The 27,144-nt window shown below is 37.4% G+C and overlaps 4 protein-coding genes across 7 annotated transcripts in view; 2 read left to right on the top strand and 2 right to left on the bottom strand.

Annotated features, from left to right (window-relative positions):
- LOC145222756 (uncharacterized) overlaps window positions 1-861 on the top strand; it is a 29,114-nt gene extending 28,253 nt beyond the window's left edge. For both annotated transcript variants that reach the window (XM_080088949.1, XM_080088948.1), the window contains one exon: window positions 132-861. In XM_080088949.1, coding sequence (XP_079945075.1) covers window positions 132-217 — 86 coding nt within the window. In that variant the 3' untranslated portion in view covers window positions 218-861. The remainder of the gene's footprint in view (window positions 1-131) is intronic.
- Window positions 862-1,023: 162 nt separating this feature from the next.
- Window positions 1,024-16,203, bottom strand: LOC145222757 (sperm flagellar protein 2-like). 2 transcript variants are annotated; one of them, XM_080088950.1, is made up of 40 exons: window positions 16,090-16,203; window positions 15,398-15,561; window positions 15,148-15,222; window positions 14,971-15,087; window positions 14,802-14,908; window positions 14,585-14,744; window positions 12,907-13,034; window positions 12,577-12,730; window positions 12,255-12,338; window positions 12,005-12,109; window positions 11,737-11,924; window positions 11,106-11,253; window positions 10,687-10,803; window positions 10,279-10,474; window positions 9,982-10,095; window positions 9,632-9,753; window positions 9,254-9,456; window positions 8,898-9,025; window positions 8,604-8,747; window positions 8,347-8,480; window positions 8,102-8,235; window positions 7,914-8,039; window positions 6,961-7,206; window positions 6,610-6,766; window positions 6,260-6,397; window positions 5,956-6,131; window positions 5,811-5,893; window positions 5,071-5,284; window positions 4,596-4,717; window positions 4,295-4,517; window positions 3,989-4,175; window positions 3,788-3,920; window positions 3,559-3,680; window positions 3,267-3,449; window positions 2,885-3,016; window positions 2,652-2,728; window positions 2,393-2,465; window positions 1,948-2,157; window positions 1,388-1,513; window positions 1,024-1,196 (listed from the first exon to the last, which is right to left on the bottom strand). In XM_080088950.1, the coding sequence occupies exons 1-40, from the start codon at window positions 16,145-16,147 to the stop codon at window positions 1,122-1,124; spliced, it is 5,583 nt and encodes a 1,860-aa protein (XP_079945076.1). In that variant the 5' UTR covers window positions 16,148-16,203; the 3' UTR covers window positions 1,024-1,121. The 2 variants fall into 2 exon arrangements, with proteins under 2 accessions (XP_079945076.1, XP_079945078.1); XM_080088952.1 differs by having other exon boundaries at window positions 5,071-5,281.
- Window positions 16,204-20,430: 4,227 nt separating this feature from the next.
- On the top strand, window positions 20,431-22,500 carry LOC145222759 (uncharacterized). Of its 2 annotated transcripts, none has more exons than XR_013859374.1 (3): window positions 20,431-21,880; window positions 22,003-22,135; window positions 22,337-22,500. XR_013859374.1 is itself a non-coding variant. In XM_080088954.1 (3 exons), the coding sequence occupies exons 1-3, from the start codon at window positions 21,744-21,746 to the stop codon at window positions 22,421-22,423; spliced, it is 357 nt and encodes a 118-aa protein (XP_079945080.1). In that variant the 5' UTR covers window positions 21,333-21,743; the 3' UTR covers window positions 22,424-22,500. The 2 variants fall into 2 exon arrangements, 1 of the variants encoding a protein (XP_079945080.1); XM_080088954.1 differs by having other exon boundaries at window positions 21,333-21,880.
- On the bottom strand, window positions 22,131-24,146 carry LOC145222758 (adenosine 3'-phospho 5'-phosphosulfate transporter 2-like). Its single transcript, XM_080088953.1, has 7 exons — window positions 23,776-24,146; window positions 23,572-23,693; window positions 23,362-23,516; window positions 23,150-23,302; window positions 22,937-23,082; window positions 22,682-22,860; window positions 22,131-22,614 (listed from the first exon to the last, which is right to left on the bottom strand). Exons 1-7 carry the CDS (start codon window positions 23,953-23,955, stop codon window positions 22,476-22,478), a joined length of 1,074 nt encoding a protein of 357 aa, XP_079945079.1. The 5' UTR covers window positions 23,956-24,146; the 3' UTR covers window positions 22,131-22,475.
- Window positions 24,147-27,144: the final 2,998 nt, after the last annotated feature.

The raw sequence follows: 27,144 nt of genomic DNA, 5'->3' as shown, positions 1-27,144 counted from the left end.
TCAACATTTAACAAAAACAACTTGGTTAAAATTCGAAGAACGGTATCAAAAAAAACAAAATAAAATAAAGCACATATAGATACGATTCCATTTGATATTGTTTTATTCTAACAATGTCTTTTTTTATTTAGGTGTCACACCAGCAAGTAACTGTGCCAACTGCAGATGCGTTAGCTTTCCCAGCGGCATCACACGCCAAATTTGCACCGCATGCTAAATTCTTGCCAGCAACAATTCAACATTGCATGAAATGCACACAGAGCGGAACATTGCCTTAACTTTTTTATACAAGCCGGTTTCTTACTTTTTTAGCCATCCTTTTTTTACAAGTTAAAGTGTTCAAACTATTACATTTCGTTATCAATGCATATTTCGTGATTTGTATGTTTTTTTGTGCCGCTGTACATAACATTTTTTGTACCAAATTTTGTAAGTAATGCCCATGTAACCAAGACACCGTTAAGACGGACAGTTTTCTGACCGACTTCGGCAGCCTTCCAACAACGTTCTAACCGACAAACTACCTCAAAATCTGTACATAAACCAGCGTAGTCTAGAGGGTGCCACATACTTACCCAGAAGTGTTAACACTGTATATAGCCTTGCAATGCCCTTACATACGTACTCCATTACATTGCACGTCTTTGCTAACTGCGGACTAATGCGGTGAAAAAAATACTGTCTTAAAATGTTGAAAGTCGATTTGAGCAAACTGTTTGTCGTTTTCCTGGTGCGTAGCATGGTTGAAAATTATCGACTGTGTCAAAAAACTTCAATCATGTAATGGACTCTTTTGATACTGTTTGTACTACTATTGTGTGTGCCACAAATGAGGTTGTTTCAATAAAGTGGTGTTTTCTATTTTGGTTCTTACTTTGTTCTCAGAAGTCAGATGAAACCTAAGACGTGCTGATGCACAGGTTGCAGTCGTTGTGTCAAGAAAACGATTTACCGACGTAAAAGTTCCTTTTAATATTTTCAGAAACGTATTTGTTGAAATAAGTAGAAAAAGGATACATGAAATAAGCCAATAAAAATTATATATTTGTGCAATAAACGCAAAACAAATCCTTTACGAAGCATAAAACGGTAAAAAAACATTAAAACAGTCAATGCAAAAATCAAGTTTGATCCGATTGTGCGTCGTCAGCATCAAGTGCTTGAAGTGTTTGACGAGTGAAGATCGATCGAATATCCTGCATTGAAAAAGTTGCATTAACGTTTTATTACAATATCAAAATCAATTGTGTTAGCGTTGGGCAAACATTTCATGGATGCCACAAATAACCGTACAAGGCTTATGAAAACTGACCATATTCTCAGTGGTTATCGCATTTTAATATCTGATATGTTTGTTTTATTAAAATCATGTACAATTTACACTTACAGGACATCCATGTCGCTTCGTTTCACACACAGCATCCTCAAACACTGGGTGGCGCATAAGAGTTTGAATGGGTACCGCGTCTTGATCTTCAGCACCGAGTTCGTTATATAACGCTCGAATGTGTTCCTAAATAAATAAAGTCCGCGTGTTTAAAGTGGCCCGCTTCTACGCGTTAAATGCAAAGAAAGCTATTGTTTGTTTGTTTGTTTGTTTGTTTCATTTTTATCCTCGGTGGGCGGGCAACGCCTGAATGCGTTATGCTCACAATGAGTCCGCCGTCGAGCTGCCTGTTTTATTGCAAGTCCGATGATCATTTTTTTTTTGATTTTTTTCGATTTTAGGCAGTTGGTGACTTCAATTTAGTTCAACCCATTGGAAACCACTGGGTTGGAGCAATGCCGCTTAAGTTTCTTGCTCAGGGAAACACAAGCGACCGAGATGGGATTAGAACCAACGACCTTGTGATCACAAGGCGGTTGCGCTAACCACTCGGCCAACTTGGCGGTATTGAAAAGTTATACATGGATGTTAGTGTTAGAACATGTATGCTACACACATACCATTGAATATTTCTCTTCGGGATCTTCAGAAACAGAAAATCTGTGCGAGTCGCCTATTCTGGAGCTCCCATGATGTAACACCAACCACCAAGCTTGTGGAGACACAGTGGATTGTGGAATCGCCTCAACTTCAAGGTGACTTTCCCTTTGCATAGAAGTCCCGTCGCCAGATGTCGCTCCAACGGCATCTTCTGGAGCTACTTCCGATTCCTACACCAACAAATGTAGGTTGTGGATACAGGTTAGGTTGTTCAGTTTAATTTAAATTGGTAGATAACAAGGACCAAATTACTTCAAAAGCACAACGACCTGTGGGTGGATTAATGTCACAACGTCAAAAACAAATGTCAAAAACAGGGGTTGCGATTTGTTGAGACCAACTTTGCAGAACATAACAGACTCGCTACTTCGCTTGAGACTAATAAAGCATAGTTTTCCACTTTACCTTGTCAGCAGCTTGTCCTTCAACACGTTTGATTACTCGTGGCATCGGTTTCCCCGCTGCTACACTCAAGGCCCTGCGAAGAAAATGATCGAAAACGGCTTTAGCTGCACAAAAATTGCGATTCAAACAGATCTAGCTTCAAAAAATCCGTTACGTTTTAGATGTCAAACTTAAAAAATAGACCTTTTAACATTTGGACGTTAACGATTTTTGAGAACCGGACCGAATTATGTCTAGAACTCATCAGTTTTGAACTCACCTGAAAACGCCTTGCAAGGGATCCCTATCCATTGCGAAGTACATCAACATGTTAACGTAGTCAAGTCGAGGGGGCATCTAATAAACAACAATTCAGTTTCAAGGTCTTAACTTTAGTGCAACTTCGTGAAACTGTCTTATGGTGCAAAAATCATGATTAGCATGACACAATCACCAGCTTCATTAAAGCGTTTTGACTTATTACAAAACGTCTAATATCACCAAGCTGCAAACCTGCTCCCAGTCAGCGAAGAGTTTAAAATATAAATGACGTAGGTTGACGTCACGATTGTATGGATAAGGATCTTCGGGATCTTCAGGTGAAACAGGTCGTTCCTCATCATTGGCAGAAAACCACAATTCAACCTGTCAATATAAAATTAGTAATCTTACTGTTGCATTTGTTCACTAGTGCCAATTTAGATGTTTATTTTAAGTCTTTTTTCGCACAAAAACAAGTCATGAGAAAATCGTATCCTATGATGCTATAGCAGATAGCTAATAAAGTAATAAATGTCACAAATTTGAAAATTATAGGCAGTATGTTCATGTACTTGGGTTTAGGTCAAAATTTTTAATTATTTTGTCTTACAGCACTAAACTCGTTTTCGATTACCTTGTTGTACTGATCTTCGGAGATCCAACCGTTCATGGCGATATCAACGTTCGCAAAATCTTGCCGGACTCTCAACAAGCCCTCAGCGGAAGGTCGCGAATACGGTTGTGACGCGATGAGCAAAAATTTTCTCCAGTCAATGTATTGAGATTCAGGCGACAATATTCCACATAAGTCCACAAGCTATGTTAAATCATTATTGGAAACAATTAAAATCCGTAATCGGTAACCAAGGGCTAATAAATATAAAATTCAGCATCAAACTTAAGTTGGCAAATGCAAATATGGGTACCTGTGAATAGGTCATACTCATCCACATGTCGGGAAGTATATCGGCTCCATAGCTTACTGCAGCAGTATCAGCCAATAATTCCGTAAAAGCTTTATTGGTCAACAAGCCGCTTGGGGCTACCTCTGTGCGAAAAAAAATCCAGCTTGAATTTAGCACATATAGCACACAGCAGCTTTAAATAAGAAAACAACCAAGTAAAACGCTGCAAATATTGAAGACCACCATTTACTTTTAAACTGAGTAAGAAGGTATTCAATCTGCACTACTGTAAAGGAATCAGGAGTCGTAGTTTCAACCGCTGGATGGCGCAGTGGTGGACTTGGAGTGCGAACTACCTTTACGTCCAGATCAATAATAAACTCCTGCAGCAGAAAAAAAATTTAAATGTATTATTCAGCAATTGTTTTCACATACAGACAATTTTACTTACGTCTTGCTCGAGTTTCATGTAATGCTTCATCTTTTCTCCGGCCTCAATGTGTTCCCTAGCAACGTTACTGAGATTGTCAATAGCGCCCATCTCACGCAAGTACCTGGCCCCAAGCCAATCCAACATGTCAGTGAAACTTTGTTCAGAGTTTGTTCGTAGATCACCCAAAGTTGTCGTCGCTCTTCTCCTAAATAAGTTTGTTGCAGCAGTTGTTAACTTACTATATTATAACTTTCAACCAAATTTTATGAATTTAAAAAAGGCAGGGACCCTTGGAAAGTACAACCCCGAAATCGGACGACATACTTAATAATATCCAATTTTTCTTTGACAGAAATCTCTTCTTGTTGCAAGACAGCGAAGTATTCGTCCCTCAACCGAACAGCAGTTTCCCGTTTCTTTTTGACTTCCTCGCTCTCCTCTTCAACCGGAGTAGGAGGAGTGGGAGTGGGAGATTTGCTCTTTCCTCCCTTTCCTTTTTTCCCCTTGGCACTCTTGCCCCCGCCTTTCTTACCGCCACCACCAGCCGCTGAAATAGGACAAAACCATAATTATTATGAAACAATGTCTAGTTCTAAACCCCCTAAAATTCACAACAAATCAACACCTTTCTTATCTGCATTAGCCTGTGCTGCTTTTGCTTTTTCCTCCTCATCTTTAAGTCTTCTTTCTTCTTCTTCTTCCGCTTCTTTTTCCGAGATGCAAGTTTGTACCGATGTCGTCACGACGCTGCATAAAGATGCGAAACAAAATCAATCCTAACATCTACAAACAAACTACATGACAAATCACAACATTTTATCTGGGTAAGCTTTATACTGACGTCCCGTTCAACGTTTAAGCAACTTTATCAGGGCAAACTACTAGGCAACACAGCATGTTTTATGAACACTACAGCCAGCGCAAACTTGGTAATTACACAAAAAGCACACGTTTATAAAAACTTTTGTTGAAGGTCATTACATTACATTACATCAAAGTTTTTTATCTTTTATAGAGGATGGAAATTAAGTAAAGAAAATTACGAAAAAAAAACTATTGCTAAATTGATGCGCAAAGGGTCTATTAACCTAGGAGTCTACCTTACTGCGAAGTTGAAACCTTCGGATATCGTCTTCTCTTCCAAGTTGACATCTTGTACGGGTGATTCGCTACCAGCAGGTGGCGCCCCTTTTCCTTTCTTACCTTTCGCCGCGTCGTCAGACAACATGCTACTGATAGGAGCACCTCTCTGCATGAGAGGAATCTTTGTACGACTTTCACCGGCTGATGCTAAGTCAACAGTTCCAGAATCTTCTGTAAACAAAAAGTAATTTGTCACAGAAAATTACATGGCCAAAAACCAGACCAGTTATTTGGCGCCATGCTCTAAACAAAGAGCAGTTTGATTGATAAATTGTTGGTATTTATTTCGTTTCGTGGGAAAACCACTGGGTCATCCTGGGTTAAACTTTGGTAGGATCATTTTTAGATAACTAGATAACATGTGCGTAAATTTAAATAAGGTTAATTTAAACACATTTTTTGACTAAACGGTTGGAACAACCAGCGTTGGACATAAAAAAAACACCAGTTATTTGGCTTAGTAGTCTCAAGGACAGTTTGTTAATATCTAGTGCTAAATAAATAATAAATAAATAGTGCTTTCGTCTTTTTTTCTCACCGTGTGATACTTTCGTAGAATTAAAACGGCGATGCTCGATACCAATTTATTTTCAAACATTGTCTGACACACATAATATGTTGTATGTCAAAACGTTACATACTTCAAACGTGAAAAGGTGCCGCAAACCGTATCGGACATGTGACAAAAATACAATACCTGCCGTTGATTCATCGCTTGGTTTCTTCACGACCTTTTTAGCGTCGGTCTGTGAAGCCTGTGGTGACACGGTGGAACCATCACTAAAAAACAACAACACAAACAATGTCAATACCGATGCTAATTAAACAAACTATCGTCTTACCTTCCCACTGTGGTGGAGCTTTGGACCGCGCTTGCATCCTGACCAACTCCGAGGTCAACCAAGGGCATTCGGGGGAAGGTCCCCGCCGGTTTCACTTCAGCAGGTGGTTTAGTTTGCATTCCTGCGTAATAATCCTTTACCACCCGCACAGTGTCTTGAAAACGATCGATTTCGCTCTGCAAAAAGCAAAGCAACTGTTAGTTTATGTGTTCAGATATTTTGGCACTCTTCTATTCTAAAAATCACTAAATATCAATCGAGAATTAACTATCTGGGGTTTACGCTAGGTCAATGGTGACCGAACCTGCATCAGGGTTAAATAATGGTTTGTGAGCAATCCAAGATGATCTTCCATCCATCCCTCGGTCATAAGATTGTTTCGTTCCGCTTCCATTTCTTCCTTCCTCGTGTCACAAATATCCCACAAACGTTCACGCAAGTCCTGCAACATTTGGTAATATTTTGCAATCAATAAACACAAATTTATTAATTTCTCTGGTTAAGATCTTCAAGTAGTTTATTTTTGTGAACCATTTTTGAACAGATGCATTAGTAGTTTAGGTATAAACGTTTTAATCTAGAACTCTTTCATGCAGGATAAAATACTATATTCCCGGCAAGCCAATAAACCTAACAAACCAAATCAATATTTACATCTAGACGCTGATGTAGTTCAGCTTTTGTTTCTTCGTCATCTCTCAGGTCGTCAGGGATCTCGTTGTAATCTTGTTGCCATGGAGTAACGAAAGCTTGTTTGTGGTCTGGACGACGCAGATGCTCCCGAAAGTCTTTGCGAACCTCGTACATGTACCTTGAACAAAAATATTTCACCCAATTACAAACTTAAAGTGGGTAACATTATATATAATGGGGTAGTACAGGACTGCGTTATGCTATATTTCGGAAGTTGGCATTCATATCAATTTAACTTAACTTGTATGATAATTAATCGGTAATGATAAAAAGTGATTTATCTATTAAAATATACATGTTACACAATTTTACCTGATAATATCTTCGCGTTCATTTCGGATAGCGCGAAAAATAAACTTTGTGTTCTTCAAGTATTGGAACTCGGCGTTCTCCCAGTATGGAACACAAGCATGAACAAGTGGGAAAGGAAGATCCTCATTCACATATTCCCAGTCAGGATCACCAGGCTGTGGTTTAGGAGGACCAACAACTTCTTCTTCAACAGGCTCAGGAGGAGGAACAGGCGTCGGAGATCTGGATTTCTTCTTTCCCTTAGAGCTGGCGAAATAAAGTAAAATATTAATCAGTATATCAAACTAATTCTGTACAATCGCTATCAAAATGATACTTAATATGTGTATTACTTTTGCATTTAAAACTAGAAGGGTGGCTTAGCACATATTGCCCTTGCATATACACTATAACCTATTTTAAAACATAAATATATTTCCTATGTTTATTTTGTATTGGCATACTATAAAACGAGTCGGACAAACTTCCGGGAAAAAATACCCATTTTAGGGGGCTAGCGGGGTAAATACTGGGGTTATCAACAAAAACAAAGTGGGATGCACATCTACATAACTATATCTACCATCTGTGTAAATTTCAGCCAAATCCATCAAACATTTGATGGAAAAACGAGTCGGAGAAACTTTGGGTAAAAACACCCATTTTAGGGGGCGAGCGGGGTAAATACTGGGGTTATCAACAAAAACAAAGTGGGATTTGGGAAGAAAAAAAAAACTTTGGGAAGAAAAAAAAAGGAAGAAAAAAAAAGAAAAAAAAAGAAGAAAAAAAAACAAAAAAAACAATTCGAGTAAAATCAATATGTGTCACCTTCAGGGAAGGGGACCCATAATGAAAATGTCACTATAAAGTGTTTTCGGGTAACAATTCTATGTAAGTTCAACTCAAAAAAAAACGTCAGCCAAAAACATATTGCATACATTTCTGTATTTTTATGTTATTTCTTTTTCAAATACCTTTTTCCAGAAGCTGATCGACTTCGTGATTTTCCCTTTTCACTCTTATCGGCGCTTTTATTTCTTCCACGTGCTGATGATTTCGGAGATTTGCTGTCAGGGCTCTGTGATGATCTCTTCGACTTTCTACATTTTATTAGTTCGTTACTACAACTCTGTCTATGATACTTGCCTACAAACCAACTTACTTGCTCACAGCAGATGCTGGCCTTGAAGCTTCTTTTTCAGGTGATGGTTGAGTTTTCTCCGATTTCTTTTCAATTTCTACGCTTTTTGTTCCGGTTTCTTCGACAGCAGCTTCCTCCATTCCCTTGTTTTGAATCTGCAACACATGGATTACAAAACTCAATTACACATAAAAATTAGATTATTTCAGTTTGGAAGTACATGTCAAGTTACGCATATATCAGCTACCGCCTGGGCAATGGCTTACCTTTCGTAACGTTTCAAATAGAGCTTTTTCCAGATCTGAAAACACGACGTCACACTCCGCTTCTGCATCCACGTGACGGACAATTGAGATTTGACCGTAAAGTTTTTCCAATTTAGGCCAGTTGTCATGGTAATCTAAAAAAATATGCAATTCTTATAAATAGCCTTGCAAACAATGGTAATTACATTGCAAGAAGTTTTCGATCGCAGAACAATAGGAAATCGAAGGTTTGTATGTTATTGTGTCATTGGCCTTACTTGAAATTCTGTGTTGAACTTGTTCTTTGTCAAACGCGGGATCAACAACCGGTACGACTTTCTCAACTTTCTCGATTCCAGTTCGACTTCCGTGCGGTGGTGAACGAAATTCCTCGTGAAACAATTCACCGGTTTCTATAGTTTCTGAAAAGCAGTGCCGCTTTTTGTCGATTTTTGTTCTCTCTTTACAGTCATCAGTTTTTTAACCGTCCGACAATCTTTACGTTTACAAAAATTACCGCTGGTTTCAAAAAAATAGTTTTGGGAATTTGCCCAATATTCAAAAGTACATACGTGTTCTTCCAGATGATCGTTTCAACACAAGTTCATCGCTGATATCCAAAGCAATAATAACATCTAAACCACCTGGGGCTGGAGGTTGAGATTTTGCTGGTTTAGGATCTTGAACCAAACTCGACTTTCTGTGCATAACGCAAACAAATTTTTAGTAATTTACCCTGTAAGTTTTTTTTTGTAAAGATGATCATTCGATAAGCATTAAAGTGAGGCCAAAAAGGCAAACAAAATGTTAAAGTCGATACGCAGTTTTACAAAGTAAATAAGTAGGCAGATTGATTAGACTTATTAGACTAAAGAGTCTGTATAGTTATATAACCAACATTTTTCTTAGTCAACGGTTCAGTTCTCACTTGCTATTTTTTTTCTTTAAAACTCCAACGTCGACCGAAACGTCATTTCCGGTTAAAGCCTTCTCAAGCAGGACGGCTTGTTGTGACGTGACAGGAAACCCGTCCAACACCCAACCGGTTCCTTCTGGTATTTTCCGAATGGCTTCAGTAACTATTTCAACCAGCACAGAGTCTGGTACAGGTTTGCCCTTCTTTAGATATTTCTAAAAACATATTCATCAAGCTTGAACATGTTGTGTATGCGGACATTTTGTAAAGTTTGTAGTTTGCTTATTCTGTTATTTTATGTATACAAGAGAAGAGTAACTGGGAGCCAAACAATTCCAATCGTGTTCATGTAGAAGAGAACAAATTTTCTAGCTTCGTCGTTATGGTTACCAGGGCATGTTGTCCCAGCTTGGCGCGTGTCGATAAAATCGGAGCTTCTCTGTCAGTTGAAACAACAGATTCATCACCGGAAAATTCTTTTTCGGGATCTTTCTTTTCTTCTCCGTCATCAACTAAAGTTTCCAATAAAAATTACCGTTTGCCAATAATGTCTATTACTTCGCAGAACTACATACGTCACATCCCATGCGACAAAATGCATGTAAGTATAAGCATAAAAATGTCAAAAATTGTGAATGAACTAGATGTCAAACTTTTTTTACCCATGTGTTTTTAAGCCCACTGGTTACCCATACAAATAAATCAATAAGGGCCTAAGTTGGCAAAACAAGTTTACTTACTAACGGCCGACTCCATTAGCAATCCACCATCTTTGTTGTCATCGTGAGCTGGAGTTGGAGGTTCAATCGTAATAGAAGTAACGCTCACCAGGATATCTGCCGCAGATGCTGCTTCTGTGAAATAAAAGCGTTTTATTAGAAAATGGCGTGTTTACATATTTGCATAATTTCTACAAAGACTGTTCAAATTGCAATACAGAGCCTTAACAGCCATTCGCAAAAAAATGAGTAAAGTAAAACTCACAAATAAATACAGCTTCGATGACATGAACCACACAAAAAATACTATTTTCTTACTGTCTCGTGGGGTCATTGACAGTTCGCCATTCTGAAACGCTTCAACAGATTTTGAAAGCAAATGATCGACTGCCAGTCGCACAAGTCGATGCTGGTTTACGAGACGTGAGATTAAAGTGGTTTTGCCGGAAAACATTTTCCCAAGAACAGCAGTACGGACGGGAAATTCCGGGAACACTGGACGCGGTGACGGTGGCTGAAACAAAACCATGAAAGTTTGTTTTTTTGTTTCTAAAAATGTTGTCAATATTCACATATGTTTTAGACGCATTTTAATCCTACAATACAGTGTCGTGCTCTCGGCTGAGCTTTATTTAGTCTATTAGCTGGCTCTAAAAAATAATAGTTCAATTGTAAAAAGATAAAACGAAAAAGGTTTAGTGAGGATTCAGTTAAACTTCAACTTACAGGTGTTGGTGCTACTATGCTGAACATGCGGTGAAGTATGTGACCTAATATATTGTTGTTTGTCGGAACTGGCTTCTTCTCCATGTCGTCACCAGGCAACCATTCACCAATCAGATTCTGCAAAAATAGATAGTTCAAACCCACCAAATGTTTCAAGTCACTATTTTTGGTCGATTTAGCGTCAGTCCGTCAAATTTGTATCAAGTTTGAACATTGAGCTATGATGCTTTGCTGTGAACGCTTTCGACATGTGTTGGTAGTTAAAGGTTAAAAAAATTATCCATCCACATTAACATTTGTGTGAAATACACCAAACATGTTCGTTTTGTTGTTTGTTTGACCGAGCGTTTTCCGAAACAAACACAACCACACAAACTGACACAGCGTGTATTGGCAATAAATGATATTTAGGCAGGTACTTGATATTCAGTGAAGTCAAGATTGTCAAGAGTTTCGTCCTTCTGATTTTGAATTTCAGCAATTTGATCCTCGCTTTCGGTTTTGTAAAGAGGCTTGCCCGACATGAGCAGTTCACGCCATTCACGGACCAGTTTGTCTGGAACTTTTCTGTAAGCAGATATAAATGTAATAGCTTGAAAAAAGAGAACAAAAGCACAAAAACATTGTCATGTCTAAAAAGCTTTTCCACAAAGGTAGAGGGCATAACAAATGATTTTTGATTGAAACCCGGTATTGCACCTTTACTACAAGACGTTCTGTGCAAGGATGTCGGAAGAAATTAGGTTTGGTGCATTATATGTAACGCGACCAGGGCGAACGAAGAAATTAATCACCTAACACAGTCATTGCAAGATCGTGCCAGTATAATTACCCCACAGGGCTTACAAACAACATCTATCTTTTCCAGTCTTTGTTGAGGTCAGATTATAAAATAATCTAATCCAAACATATGTTTGACTTGTATATTAAAGTAGTAAGTAGTTAAAGTGTTAAGTGTACATAAAAACAACCAAACCTTGTTAAAAAGTTTTACATTTTATAATTATAATTTAACATGAATTGTCAGTGAGCACTTGTCACTTGACTTACTTGTCAGTGAGCAGACGATACTCGGCAATTTTGCAGGAGAAATCGACGATGGAGTTCAACGTTTCCTGGCACAGATTGTAGTGTCGGCGATAACGGACCTGCGATCTTTCAGCCATTATTTTGTTGTGTAATTCTGATTCACGTTTTATTTCATCCTCATAGTCTTGCCTGGCTAACTTGCACAGCTCCTGAAAAGACAAAGTTTGGTTTTACAACTGTACACTTAACATGTCATTTGCGAGGCTTCCAGATACAAATTTAAACTTACAGCTTCACGGTCTAATGCTTCCTTAAAATCCTTCAACCTTCTTGCCTCCACTTGCTGTTCTTGAAAAATCCTGTTTTTGCGAATGGTGTCTTTTTCTCTACGAGCCTGTAAAAATCACAGAATTTTGTATGAAAGATATTTTAGTTATTTTAAATATGCTGTTTGGACAGTTTCCAACTAATGCAATTGTGATTAGATCTGTGTTTCTGGTAAGGGCGGGGTTCACAGAAAATATACGAAAATATTTCACCTGCATCAGTTGTACCGCAATCCTTCTCTCTTGCTGTGATTGGCGCATGAGTCGTTGAACTACCTGCTCCTGACGTAGTGATTCCTAAATAACATTATGATGCATATTAATTTAAGCAGTTATTACATTGTTTGCTGTAGGATTTTTTCCTTTTCAAAAAAATCAATGTTTTCTCAGTTCAGCACTGTAATATTGCTACAGATATTCAGTAAAATGTTATTGAATATTAATTTTAGAATAATTAACCATGTTACAACAAACTATGTTCAGTATTATCTCTAAACAAGCCAATATCATTTTAACAATAAATTCCAACATATACTTCTTGTGAATGATGAGCCTTCATCTGATCAACCAAAACTTTTCTTCTTCGTTTAGCCCGCTCTTCTCTTGCAGTTGCATCTTCTTCCAATCTATTCTTAATTCGTTTCAAATATTCTACACTACTTTCCATCATTAAATCACCGCCATCAGCACTGCAAACAAGACCATTAAAACACAAATGCTCACAACTGCACATAAATCATGCAAAATAAACAAATAGTGTTAATAACAAAGTGAAAAACAACTGATTGTTGTTTACAGTTTAACATAAATTAAAGCTAAATCTTTACAGTATGATTTTTATATTGACTTTTTTTGTCACACCAACCTTGAATCATCGTTTTGTGAAGAAGTGGGTGCAACAAGTTTTTTTAATTTTTTTTCGAATCCAGCTATTTCAGTAACAACATTTTCTGCTTCAATTTTTCTACGAGCCTCTCGTTTCTGATTCATAGCCTTTATGAAAAAAGAGGAAATTAAAATTAAATGTTTCACAGAGATTCGATAGGCACTAAAATAGGATTTGGGAAAATAAGTTAAAACTAGATAATTGACCAACAGGTCATAATAAACTAGAAGGGTGGCTTAGCACATATCGCCCTTGCATATACACCATGATCTATTTTAAAACATAAATATATTTCCTATGCTTATTTTGTATTGGTTCCCATATTAGCCATCGTCTTTTATAACCTTGGTTGTTTCTGCAAGCAAAAACTCATGGGTTCCCACACATGCAAAGTTGTAGAAAATCCATTTCAATAGATAACAATGAGTAAGTTTGGTATTGTGAAGACAAACACAGTAATTGGTACTGTGCATATTTAAATATGGTATATGGAGTAAAAACTATTTAAATTAAAACACTCATTTTAGGGGGCTAGTAGGATAACTAATGGAGGTTCAACACACACAAACTTAAAAGTAGGAAACCACAATGACTCAATCAATAGTACTGCAAAATTTCAGTCCAATCTGCCAACATTTAAAATTTCAACCACTAGAGGTGTTTTGAGCAACAACCGTTAATGTTTCTGATGTCAAAGGGCTGTTAACAACCCCCGAACTGCGATGGCACAATAACGATAATTGGCATACTTTACAAGCTATCCAAATTTTAGCCAATTCTGACATAGTTTACAAACTCACCCCTTTTAGGGGGCTAGCGGGGTAAATACTAGGGTTATCCAGACAAACAAACTGGGATGCACATCTACATAACTATATCTACCATCTGTATAAGTTTCAGCCACATCCATCAAGCATTTATTGGCAAACAAGTCAGACAAACTTCGGGGAAAAAACCACTTTAGGGCGTAGCGGGGTAAATACTGGGGTTACCAACAAAAACAAAGTGGGATGCACATCTACATAACTACATCTACCACCTGTGTAAATTTCAGCCGAATCCATCAAACATTTGATAGAAAAACGAGTCGGACAAACTTCGGGGGAAAATACCTATTTTAGGGGGCTAGCGGGGTAAATACTGGGGTTATCAACAAAAACAAGTGGGATGCACATCTACATAACTACATCTACCATCTGTATAAGTTTCAGCCACATCCATCAAGCATTTGATGGCAAAACGAGTCAGACAAACTTCGGGGGAAAAAACATTTTAGGGGGCTAGCGGGGTAAATACTGGGGTTATCAACAAAAACAAGTGGGATGCACATCTACATAACTACATCTACCATCTGTATAAGTTTCAGCCACATCCATCAAGCATTTGATGGCAAAACGAGTCAGACAAACTTCAGGGGAAAAAACATTTTAGGGGGCTAGCGGGGTAAATACTGGGGTTATCAACAAAAACAAAGTGGGATGCACATCTACATTACTACATCTACCATCTGTGTAAATTTCATCCAAATCCATCAAGGATTTGATGGAAAAACAAGTCGGACAAACTTTAGGGAGAAGAAAAACAAAGAAAAAAAAACAAACATTTTGAGTAAAATCAATATGTGTCCCCTTCAGGGAAGGGGACCCATAAAAAGTACCTTGAGTGTTTTTGTGGGAGGTGGTTTTGGAATGTGTACAGTTGCAGCTTGTATTTTTGCAAGTAGTTCTGTTTGTTTCTGTCGCATTACTCGTGATTTCTCCAGAGCAGCTTGGCGATTTTCCTGTTTTACTTTTTCAAATCTTTCCATATCTTTATATCTTAAAAAAATTTCCAGATTTATATTTCAGTTAGATTTCTTTTGTTTAATGCACTACCTTTCAGTCATGGCCTTTCGTTCATTATCTCTCAACTTCTCTTCAAAATTGGCTGAGACTTTATCCAGAGTTAAGTCTGATTCTCGTGGCAGCAGAGTTTTCAACCTCTGCAAGAACATGAGCATTTTTTGTGTTTGAGCAAATTTCAAAGTCGTTGGTAAATATTTACCTCCTTGTAGAGTCCACTCTCAATTTGTTCCAATTTTACTGGAGCAGGTGCTCTCATGGTTTGCATTGCTGCACCAGTAAGATTGCTTTTCACTTTTCGTTGCAGGGCAACATACAACTAAGAGCAAAATATGGTTACAGAATGAAACAGCACTGATAATACAATCTGTCAATTTACCTGGTATAGAAGTCTTGTGGCAATGCCATGTTTCATTATCATTACATTGTATGCAATATTGGTATCAAATGGTATCTAAAGACAAAGGAAACAGTGCATGTTAGGAATAAACACGAATATTATTAAATATTTTGTAAGCCCATGTATTCAACAAATTAATTTATTGCCTAAAAGTGGCAATTATGAAATGCAACATTCAAAGCTAGCATTTTTATGCAACAAATAACCTAGCACAAACACAACAGCATACCTGCAACAAGTGTAAAGTTGGTTCTAGTCGAGTGAAGTTGTTAAGTTTAGCATCTGCTGTATAGCCCTTAGAAAATTTGTCAAAGTCATCCTGAAGCTGAAACTTGTGAAGAATTTCGCCAATATAATACCCTGAAGCAAAGTCCTCTGCGAATGTTGACTTGCCTGTACATAAACAATACATATAGTCAAGATCCAGTCTGCAGAACATGGCAGTTCCCGACGAGATCTCGCGCGTGCAGGACCTATATGTGCCGCGTGCACGGCCCGTAAATTCGCGTGCAAGACCAATTTCAACAGGCGCAAAGTAGCGATAGAGTTTAAGATAGGACAATTAATGCCTTTGATGCGAAATTTCCGCGTGCAACTCCAAAAATTCGGCGTGCAAAATTTTTTTTTCAAAACTAAATCGCGCGTGCCACTGCCATACTCTGCAGACTGGGTCAAGATAATTAACCAAACAGTTCCTATCCCAAAAATAATTTATGGGGTCAACAATTTACTGTAAATTACCAACTAAATGAAATTACCAAACTTTAACAGCCATGTTGCTTAGAGTAAGGTATACAGCAATACGTGAAAAGGCAGAGAAACATATTTTTTGTATACACCTATGTTACCCAAAGAGGCACCTCAGCTTTAGCCAAATTCCCAAATAAGTTACGACAAAAACATTAAAGAAAGCTGTTATACCAATATCTTTTGACAGCTTGACTTCTTCATTAATCCATTTGCACAGAATGTCTGTCATGATTAATTGTATTCAGTGTTTTAAAAAACAAGCATTTTACTCAAAACGGATTATTGTCACCCTGTAACAAGTTAATACGTCATACATTTACAATAATTTTTGGCCCTTTGTCCGATTCTTTGAGACTGCCGTACCAACTATAAAAAATATTAAAGGTTTAAAGGTACAAAATTTGAATGCAAGAAACCAAAGTTATGTGTACTTTGCAAGAATCCAGTTCCATAATATCGATATGCGCTTGTTTCCATAACAACCACAAACTTATATTAAATGTAGCGGTTGTACATTTTTTATTTTTACTGTTATTGTGGCCAAAACAGAAAGAATTAATTCCATCAGCACATTTTTTGATTATTGGAACCATATTTTTAAACTTTTGGTTCGAAGCTAAGTTTTAAAATTAGTTTTATCGTAACGATGACCAACTGAGCTTGCGTATCAAACAAAGCCATGAACATGCGCAAAACGGATGAGCTAAATATGACGTGAGCATTCCAGTTAGAAAATTTAGGTACACGGCGAAAATGAGATGACAGCATAGTATCAATCTATGATAGTATAACTAACATGGTAGTCTATGGGGCGCCGTTGTCGAAAAAATTAAGTTGCCGCAACTTAGCCAACTTGCGACGTCAAGTTGCCGCAACTTAACTAAATTGCGACGCTAAGTTGCCGCAAGATAGCAATCTTGCGTCGCAAGTTACCCGGTGCATTGTGGGAAATTCACATCTAAATGTATGGAGAAGTCAGCTAACTTTTAACCCTCGCCCCAGAGTAGTCCAGCTATTGTTACCGTCACGCTTGATTAACCCTGCAGGCTTGTCGGGAGCTTATTGCATTGACTTAGGTGCTTTAGAAGCAAGCAAACGACAAAACTGAGCCTATGTGGTAGGTTTTATGTATCTATCATGTGTAATATTACTACGTTTGGTTGGAATTGTGCTGTTTTGAGTTTTTTTTGCCTTTTAGTTCTTCTTTAAACGCGTTAAAGTGATTTTAGCGTTGTTTTACCTAACATATTCAAGGGTGCATAAAGCTTGTTACTGGTTAAATTAACGTCTGGTGAAAATAGAACTTTTCTAAACTGACTGCATTTTTAATGAACTGATGTTTAACGACTTTGACCCCGACCAGGAACACCGGACAGACGAAAAGTCAAGCTTAAACGAAGACTATATTTTTTCCAAACTTAATCATTTTGAACTGTCAATAAGGGTAGATTTTTTATAAAAGATGGGATAAGATGAGAGACTACGCAAAAGAGTGCTGTGAGGCAAAAAGTTTACTTGAAAAAAAAACAAGGCACCAAAACAATTGCTAGACATCATAAAAAAATAATAAACTGGTGCAGAAAAAACAGTAAAATGCTGTGATAAGTAACATGGAGTTTAGAGTATTTAGAACAGGGGTCTCCAACTCAAAGTTTGTCCATGGCCAATTTTCCAACTGCCTTGAAGCCGCGGGCCACAAATGGATTGAAAGACCTTGGTATTGCATGCTACACCACTTCACTCTAGGCCAGCTCTTTCCAAACCAAAGCCTTGGGTTCTTTAGTGGTTGGCGACGCTATTTTCATTGACCTCCAAGACGTTATGTTTTTACAATCTTACTTGCGTGTTGATCAGGGCATTTATTATTTCATCTCAAGTAAGAATGAAAGCAATTGTTTGCGCATAATTCATATCTTAGTTTTGTCTGTGATGTCAAAAACCGCTCTTAGATCATTGACATGTGTAACCAAGCAAATTATATTGAGGTAAAATGAATCCAAAAAGCTGTAGCGGTAAAACTGTTTACTTCCAGCAGCTTAATATTTAGTTTTGCTAAAGCGTTTAATGGCTTTAGCATTGAATTTATCTTGGACCGCGAGTTAGATTTAACATAAATGTTGCTTAGCCTTCAAAAACGTAAACGTTTCTCATCCATAAGCTAAACCTGTACAATAAACACAAAGAACGAACCGGATTCTAAAGTTTACGCTTGTGATCAGCCTAAGTTTGCATTATTTCATTATACCGTAATTATTAGTGATGTACCGAATCGGCTAAATTTCGATTCGGCCGAATCAAACGAATCATTTATGACGTCACGCGAAGTCGTACGCTACGCGTTTGACGTGAAAAAATGTTTATCTACCAGGCAGCCAGTGCAAAATAGTTGTGTTTCGTCCTTATTTCAGTTCTGTGGGGTTTAAAATTGCCTTAAGCATGATTGGCAACCTGCCAATGAATTACTAATTTTTTGGACTACCGTGGGGAAAACGATAATGTGTTGAAAAAGATAAACATTGACGCAATTTTCGTTATGTTGGGGCTTTTGAAAGATTGCGTGGATCATAAAAAGCAGAAAAGACACGTTTAACGCGTTAAATTTGTGTTCGTCAAAGATTCGGTTTCGGCCGAATCGCAACAAATTATTCGGCCGAAACCGAATCTTTGCAAAAATGATCGATTCGGCCGAATAAATTCGGCAAACCGAATATTCGGTACATCTCTAGTAATTATGTATCACAAAGGTGTAATTTTTTTAACGTATAGTGATATGGGTGTGACGCGCGAGTTAAAGTTGCAATACTTTTCCGTTGTTGAACACTCGGCGGTTGAGTAAAACAAGAAGACTTGGACAGATTTAACAAGGCATTAATATTTTTTGTCATTTGGTAATGACGCCGCGGGGCCACATTTGGCCCGCGGGCCGCGTGTTGGAGACCCCTGATTTAGAAGGTTGTGTTTTGTTCAAGGCAAAAAACAATTTTACAAAAGTAAGCAAAAACCATGCAATCAGAGGGCCAGCTGAGTTCTTTAATGGAGCAAAGCCCTGGAGTTCTGTCTTATCCTTCATCAGAGTTACTGCAACTTTCACAAAGTATCTGAAATGCTTGAGAGAAAGTTTTTTGGCCAACCAACAAAGCCAGACTTTTTTGTGCATTGCAAAGTTTTCAAATTAGGACATTGATATTCTGGAAGTTGATATGGATAAAGATAAAGTACCCAAAAGGTTTTAATATGTCGTGGATTTATTTATTCATGTCTTTTCGTTTACTTTTGCCAAAAAGCTCTTTATAAAATGTTCCGAAGATCTACCAAGCAAACCAAGGGTTAAGAGGGGATCTGAAAAATAAATCAAAATGAAACTGTCGAAATCGTCTGTACTTTCTGCACAATGTGCTTCTTTTTTCAAATTACTATGTTAGCTTTTTAATAATAATGTTATAGCTAACAGTAGGCTACTATGAAAATCATATCCGAGTGCAGTATAAAGCCAAGTGATTTACTAATTATAGGATTTTGAAAACCGAAGCTGAAGAAGTAGACTGTACACACTGATGAAAAGACAAATGTCATATTAGTTAGTGTAGCCATCTAATGGCCCTCCAGTTTGTTGGGAGTAACAGGCAGAACATTAATGCCTCACCAAATCTGTTCAATACCACAAATGGGTATAAACCACACAAAAAACTGATTTTTGAACCAAAGTGATGGCAATATGATTAATAAGCCAATAGATAGATAATAAGTAAGCTGCAGATACTGCACACTGTTTTGACCTGAAGGTCTCATCAGTGCACCTGATGACAAGACATAGGTCATGTTGGCTAGTGTAGTAACAGGGTGAAATACCTTTACCTTGCCAATTCGGTTCTTTGCCGCAATTTTAAAGCAATTCCTACAAAAAAGATGCCTGTCTATAAGTTTTCAAAAAAAGTAATTCTATAATATTATTTGGCTTCAGTTTGTTCCACTGGATAAACAATAGCCTTTCTTGCGTAACAAATATGCAATTGTTCGCGCACAATCGTAATGTTTTTGTCTTTTCTGTGATGTCAGATGCTGTCATTATATCATTGTTTTATGGGTAATTTTGCAAAACTAGCTAAAATCCTGCAATCAACTTTCGTTTTTCTAAAATACACATTCAAGCTAAAGGACCGCGAGCCCTCGAAATAATGGCAAAGGAACCGTTTTAAAAAAATGAAAAAGTTTAAGAACCACTGGTGTAAACGGAAGGGGTTGCAAGGTAAGTCGCCAATGAGCATAGTGTAGTAGTAGACGGACCTTTGCCCTTACAAAGGTATGGTAATCTTTTAAACGGGCACAAGTGCTCTTTGCGCTATCTATCGGTATTTTGTAACTTTTCCGAGCAATTATTTAATTCATGTAAAAATATTCTACACGAATATTACACCACAATTCAGCCTCTGCATTTTCGTTTTCATTCCGTATTAAACTTGGCTATCCCAAGATTCCCAACCTTCCGACCGTTCCACAAAGCTTGTCTCGATGTCCATCTGTTCCCTTTCGACCTGGTGGGTAACAGGGTAAATGAAGTGTCGACTGCCGAGTCTGTCGAACCTCGAACGGATGCGTTTGAAACGCTATTTACGCGGAACGTTTAACATATTTATTGTTGGTCAGAACTCGTACAATGCCAAGACATCACGGAAAACACAGGGACAGGAAAAAGCCAAGGGAAAGTAAATACGATTTGAAACAATGCCAAAACGATTTAACAAACGTTGAAAAGTGTGATGGTGACAATAAACAACAGTACGTTATTCATTATCCAATGGGAATGTGGGACCTACAGCATTGTGATCCCAAAAAGTGCAGTGGGCGCAAACTTGCAAGGAAAGGTTTTGTAAAAATACTTCGACTGCAACAGAGATTTCCTGGAATTGTTTTGAGCCCAATGGCCACTGAATATATTTCATTTGGTGACAAGGCAATTGTAGAAAGAAATGGTGTTGCTGTAATCGACTGTTCATGGGCACGCCTCGATGATACACCTTTTTCAAAGATGAAAGGGGGATATCCCAGACTTTTACCATATTTAGTGGCTTGCAATCCAATAAATTATGGAAAGCCATGCAAACTCTCTTGTGTGGAAGCATTTGCAGCAACCTTATACATTACTGGATTTGTTGAAGATGCACAGTTTATTCTTAAACTATTCAAATGGGGACATGGATTTTTATCCCTCAATGAAGACTTGCTTGTAATGTATCAGTCGTGTTCCAGTTCAGCAGAAATTGTTGAAGCTGAACAAAAATGGTTGCAGGACAATAAACGAACTGAAGACAATACAGACAGAGACCCATTGGATATAGATATGACATTATCATGTGGTAACCCAAATCGAATAGTTGAAAATGATGAATATTCAAGCAGTTCTGAATCAGATGATGGTTAAAATAGTATTTGTCCTTCAATATGATTTACTGCCATGTGCTAAGTTAAAACTTAATGCTACAGCAAGAGTGCAATTAGGTTATATATAATACATGATATTGGGTTGAGATGTAATATTAAGAGTAGATCAACAATGATCAACATATCCATGTACATAACTTCAAGCGAAAAAATAACACTTTCTGGCATATTTTTTGCTAAGTTGTCGTTGTTAGTTTATGTTGCTTTAAGTGCAATGGAAAATATGTTAATCCCATTCATGAATGGAGTTTGTACAGCCTTATGTTGCTTTAAGTTTGTACTGCCTACAGTTTTAAATAGGTCTAACTCATACATAAACGTATCTATATTTTAGTTGTTTCTTCAACTTAGTGTGGCTACTGGCAACAATAACAGTGCAGAACAAAATGGATGAAACTGAAAGGGCAAAGATGAATCCAACCAACTCATTTTTAAAGATTCTTCCAAATCTTAATAGAAGTATAAACCAGCGTGAGCGGTACAAGCTCAGGCCTCTTGAAGAGTCACATGAGCGACCATTTGTGTACGTAGAAATGTAAACTTTAAAATTTATTTTCTTTTGCTTGCATTATATTCTTGAAGCTTCTAAATTTTGTCATTGAATATTAATTAACTGTGTGTTTTCATTTGTTGTTTATTCTCCAGGCCTTACCATGGTTGTGACCTTGAGAAATTTTCATGGGAACTGTGTGCAAGAAACATGGCAAAGAAGCATGCAAAGAAAGCCTGTTCTGGGGAACTTCACGACCTCTATGACTGCATGTCAGCAAGAGTACAGGTAGAACACATTTTTATTGGAGACATTTTATCTAAACAATATTCAGCAAGAACAAGTATATGCAATTGTCTGCTATGGTGCATCTGTGGAGACTGGCATAAAAACTAGTTTTAAAACTTGAGTAATAATACAACGTTGTTTACCTTTATTATGAATATTAATTGCCAAAGGCCAAGTTTGACCACACATTTATACTTTTAGAATCGAAGTAGAGTACGACTATTGGAAGGATCTGAACAAGTTGGTGACAAAATTCCAAGAAAATCATCAAAATTTTGGCAATACTAAACCAGTAAAATGGCTACACCTTGTTTTTTTAAGTTTTGTGTCCCACTATAAATTAAACTATTGAAGTCTTTTGCGTATTGCTCTTGTGTACTCTTTTGAATATTGTGCAGCATACATCTTGAAGGTCTTTGTTTTTGCTGATTAGATTTAAACCAATACCAAGAAGGACTAAAATACCACCCCAAAAATAGCTAAAAACGAAAAAAATGAAATTATTATTCCAAAGGTAATGAACAAAAAACTTGCCCAAATACTTACTGCATAGTAAAAGGTTTGGTAAAAAATAAAAATGAAAGAACAATAGTGACTGCTTTCCGGCAGGTTGTCACAGTGACAGCGGGCAATGCACCAAAAACTCGTACAATTTGAAGAACAAATAAAATTCCAATATATCCGGTGATTGAAAAGAGAAATATCATAAAACTCCACCTTGGATTCTTTAAGTATATAATAGTTAAAAGGTCATTACTTTGAATATCACAAACAGTACAAGTAAAAGTTTTATAGGTATACCATTATCAAAAACAAAGTTAGTTTTGGTGTGTCACTATTTCCTGCATGACCACACAAGAGAATAAGAAACCCAATTCCATATGAATAAAAAACCAACTCTGCATTTGTAGCCTGGTATTTTCTCAAAGTGAGTTCTTGATAATTTCCTGAAACAAGCTACACATTTAGAATCATAATTGCCACAAAAGCTCACATTTTTTGTGACTCTCATACCTATAACAGCATCACAGATAAGTGCCAGAGATATAAGAATTATTCCTGTTAAGTCAAAATTGGGTGATATCTTGTTATCACCCCAAGTAAAAACTATTAAACCTACAGACATTGTAAAACATGCCAAAAAATCCAAAAATTTGTAAACTTTTCCTGCAAAATAAAGTAATTTTAAATTTTCCTTAAATGTTGAAAGAAACATTTTTACCTACCCTGAATTAAGATCCCACCTATCATTACTGGTATTAATTTGCTTGATTTAAAAATAACTTGTGTGGGATAATTGAGATAACCCAATGACGTATTAGAAAATCCCATTGTTCCAATAGTCAAAAAAGCAAGTAGTACGTAAGATCCATATGGAGCTCTAAACAAAATAAAACAGTCTTCTTGCTAATAAAAAAAATACAACCTTTTTGTACTTTCGATTAAAGTTTTTGCAGGAGCCCTGCTGCCAAAGGCCAAACAAAGAATAAAAACCAAACTGAACAAGGGTGACAAACATGCCATTTTTCTTCAGTTCATCCACATGAAAAATCAGTTCCTGAAATAGATCAGAAAACTTGATGTCAACAAACAAACGATAACCTAGCATGAGAAAAGCAACAACTTTATGCGGTTTTTACCTGACAGTATCCATAAAGAATGAACAGTATAAACACCATACAGACACATATCAGAAATTGATTTGTTCTGGACAAACTACCAATAGAAAGCCCACAAATGAAAAGATTTTGACTGGTTTTGTCTTCAGGCTTGTTTACTCGCTGTGTTAAACTCGGTTCTCCGCTTTGTATGCTCTTCATCGTTCTCCTCAATGTAACCAAATGGAATGGTTGCAAACCCTAGATATATTCATTCTATTCTTCTGTATTGATATAAATGACACCACTTCCGAACTAAAATACAATGGCTTGATTCCTGCCAACAAGATTAGTGGTAGTCCTGCACTGCGTCTGTCTGTCGACCGGAGTGGGACCATCATCATTTCGCCGAAATCCAAAATGAAAAAACAAAACAAAATTTTACGCATGACTGCGTGCTGTTGCAGAAACATTTTTGTTCGCACATTACTTCGCACATTTTTGCAAGCTTGCTGCAATGTTCAAAATTTCGAATGAAATAAAAATACATTCCGCGCATAATATTTTTCTATAAATTGGCACAGAGGTACCTTAGAGCAAGTAGTTTAAAGATATAGCGCGATCTTTTTGGTTTCAATCACTATTTCCCAACGAAATGACTTTAACCGACACCAGTTTACGCAGACCCCTTAAACATTAATGCGTATATATACAGGATTGTGCGATGTTCAGATGCGATTAAAAATACATTCCACGCATAATATTTTTCTTCACACCGGACGTAGCGTAGCGAAGTTGGGCGAAGTTGAGCGAAGGGGGTGTTCACACCGGACGTAGCGTAGCGAAGCGAAGTTGGGCGAACGGCCAACTTCTTTAGGAAACGTCGTATACACAAAACAAAGTTTGCCAAATGAATAAATGCCATTGAATGTTTATTTGTCAATAAATAACTTAAATCATATTTATTTAATGTTAACGCTTCAGTTAGCCTATTGAGACTGAATTATCTGTCTCAAGTCCTGAACTGTCGTCACAAACTAAAATCTAATTTTATACTCAATCAGGGGTGAATTCACTCTAACGCTTACGATCTCTGTGCACTATTTCTAGTTTAAATAAGAGTGAAACTATTTAGCAGGGCTATGCCCCCTAAATACTTACAACCTTTACCACACCACCTCTTGATTTTATTGGATGCAATGTAAGATTATACAATAACAAAGATTTACAATATCAAAAACATAACATAACAATCAATCATAACATTATTTTACATCAACTTGACGCAGTTGGGCGAGGCCTATATATACTGACGCAACTGGGCGGGGCCTTTATATCCGGTTGCCAGTTTGCGTAATGCGCTTCTAACTTTACATAATAAAAAGAGAATACACGCGAATAAAGTTACGATAGTTGCGATAAAGAATGCGTCAGTTATTCGTTTTTGAAATGCATGGTTTGTTTCTTTTAACAACGCAAGCCTAAACGTTTCCTGTCCCATCTGAGCAAACCGAGCAATATCACATCCTTCTGCAGATCGCCTGTTATTTGTGGCATGACGGAAATTATTGATTGTCTGTGTTATTTCAACACCATGGTTAGCAAATGGCACCATGTTGCATTACGCAACATCACACCCGCCCAGAGAGGAATTGCTCAAGAAGCAAGTCCTTAGGAATAAGTCTGATTGTCTTTGTGGCGGCGAAATCGATTCCATCCATAACAGCCTCCCAGTATGAGGAGAAAAGCTCAAAAAGCAGAACCTTCAATGATAGCAATCATCAGAAGTGGCTTTCCAAGGATGCCAGTGGCGTCATCAATAGTGTTGTCAACAACTGACTTGACGTCATCGAAACCAGTGTCCACGACACCTTCAAGAGAGTTGATCCCTGCAGAAGCATTGCAGAAGCATTGGCGAGAATGTGGTCATTTGAAAAATTGAACAAAGTGTGGCCTGCTGTAAATACAAGCGGACGAATGGTAAAACTCAAGTCAAGTAAAATGTTGAAGATTTCCATATCACTGTTGTTCCATATCCCAGACGACTAAACGTAAGGCACCTTTGGATAAGGTGTTATATCACTGGTGATGTTGCCAAGGGTATAGAGTAAGTTCAAGCAGGGTTGAAGTAGATTGCGTTGTGTCATAGTAGTTTTCGATGAAATACGGATCTGTTCGAGAATGTTACCCTGGTGTTGATGGTTGATTTCGTCGTAAGAAATTAGGCAGACTGATTTCGTCGTAAGAAATGAACAAATCTTTTCCAATTGCATGTTGTCAAAGCGTTGGAGCTGGCGTGCTATTGCAGCAGTGCCATCACGCAATTCTTTTTTTGCAACATTGGTTTGCTTTACTCAGATGAGAGCCTAATTATCTGATTCTGACTTCACGTCGACTACGTTTTGGAATTTGTTATGACCTGAAGTCAGGCGCTTTCAAACCTTTGCATTTCAAAAAAAATAACCGCTTAACCAAACAAACACCAATTCAGGGACGTAAAAGAATAATTAAAGACGAAATTGTGTAGGTTTAAAAACTACAAGTACTTTAGGGGTATTTCTTGCATTTAAAACGGGCTAACAGGCAAACCTGTAGCAGGACGACAGACGATACAGCGATTCGATGTTGAGAAACAGTACTAGAGCGAAGATTTACAGAATATTTGGTGTAAAACGTTAAAACATGCGATGGAATTCAATTATTTTATGGAATGAATCATTGCTACACCAAAATTGTGCGGAATATTGCCAAAAACGAGTGGAAGCGGTGTAGCTTTTGTTAAAGATAATTATGGAATTTTTAGGATACTATTTTTGAAGAAATGCTAGCAAAAACAAATTAAGAAGTTGGGTTTTAGAGTCCAAGGGAAGTGGTATGGATACAATGACTCTTTGGAAGAAAGATGAGTTAAACTTGGTTCAAAGAAAGGTATATTGACAAATATTCGAGAACCAGTAGTTGGATAAGGAAAAGTGTCATTAAATGGATCCCAAAAACTAAGCAATGAGGGAAGAACAGCCAGGCATAGAGTCATGCGCCCTTTAAAGTTTGTTCCAGTGCGTTCCAACCGCAACGGAAATGCGCATGGCGCCAAAACAGCCTGGTTCGGTACATGCAGTGTTTTTTTGGACGGTAACATTGACTTCATAGATAGGTTGAGTTGGACTTCTTTGGCGAGTTGTTTGTAGTACGATGCGTTGGCTATTCTCGGGAATGAAATCTGTTGAGCAAGACTGAAGCAACATATAATTAAAATTCACGAAATCAGCAAATTGGAAACCTGCTAAAATTCAAACATAGTTAATATGTGGTACATGCAGAGCATGAACACGTTTACGATGATAGTATAAACAATTAACCACGTTAGCAACAACAAAGTTAATGTGAAAGATATGCCAGTTAAGAATGCAT

Source organism: Phallusia mammillata, chromosome 4, assembly GCF_965637545.1.
Source record: "Phallusia mammillata chromosome 4, kaPhaMamm4.hap1.1, whole genome shotgun sequence".
In the NCBI taxonomy this organism is placed as follows: Eukaryota; Metazoa; Chordata; class Ascidiacea; order Phlebobranchia; family Ascidiidae; genus Phallusia; species Phallusia mammillata.
Note: the sequence above shows the minus strand (reverse complement) of the source record. Positions and strands in the feature narration are given on the sequence as shown.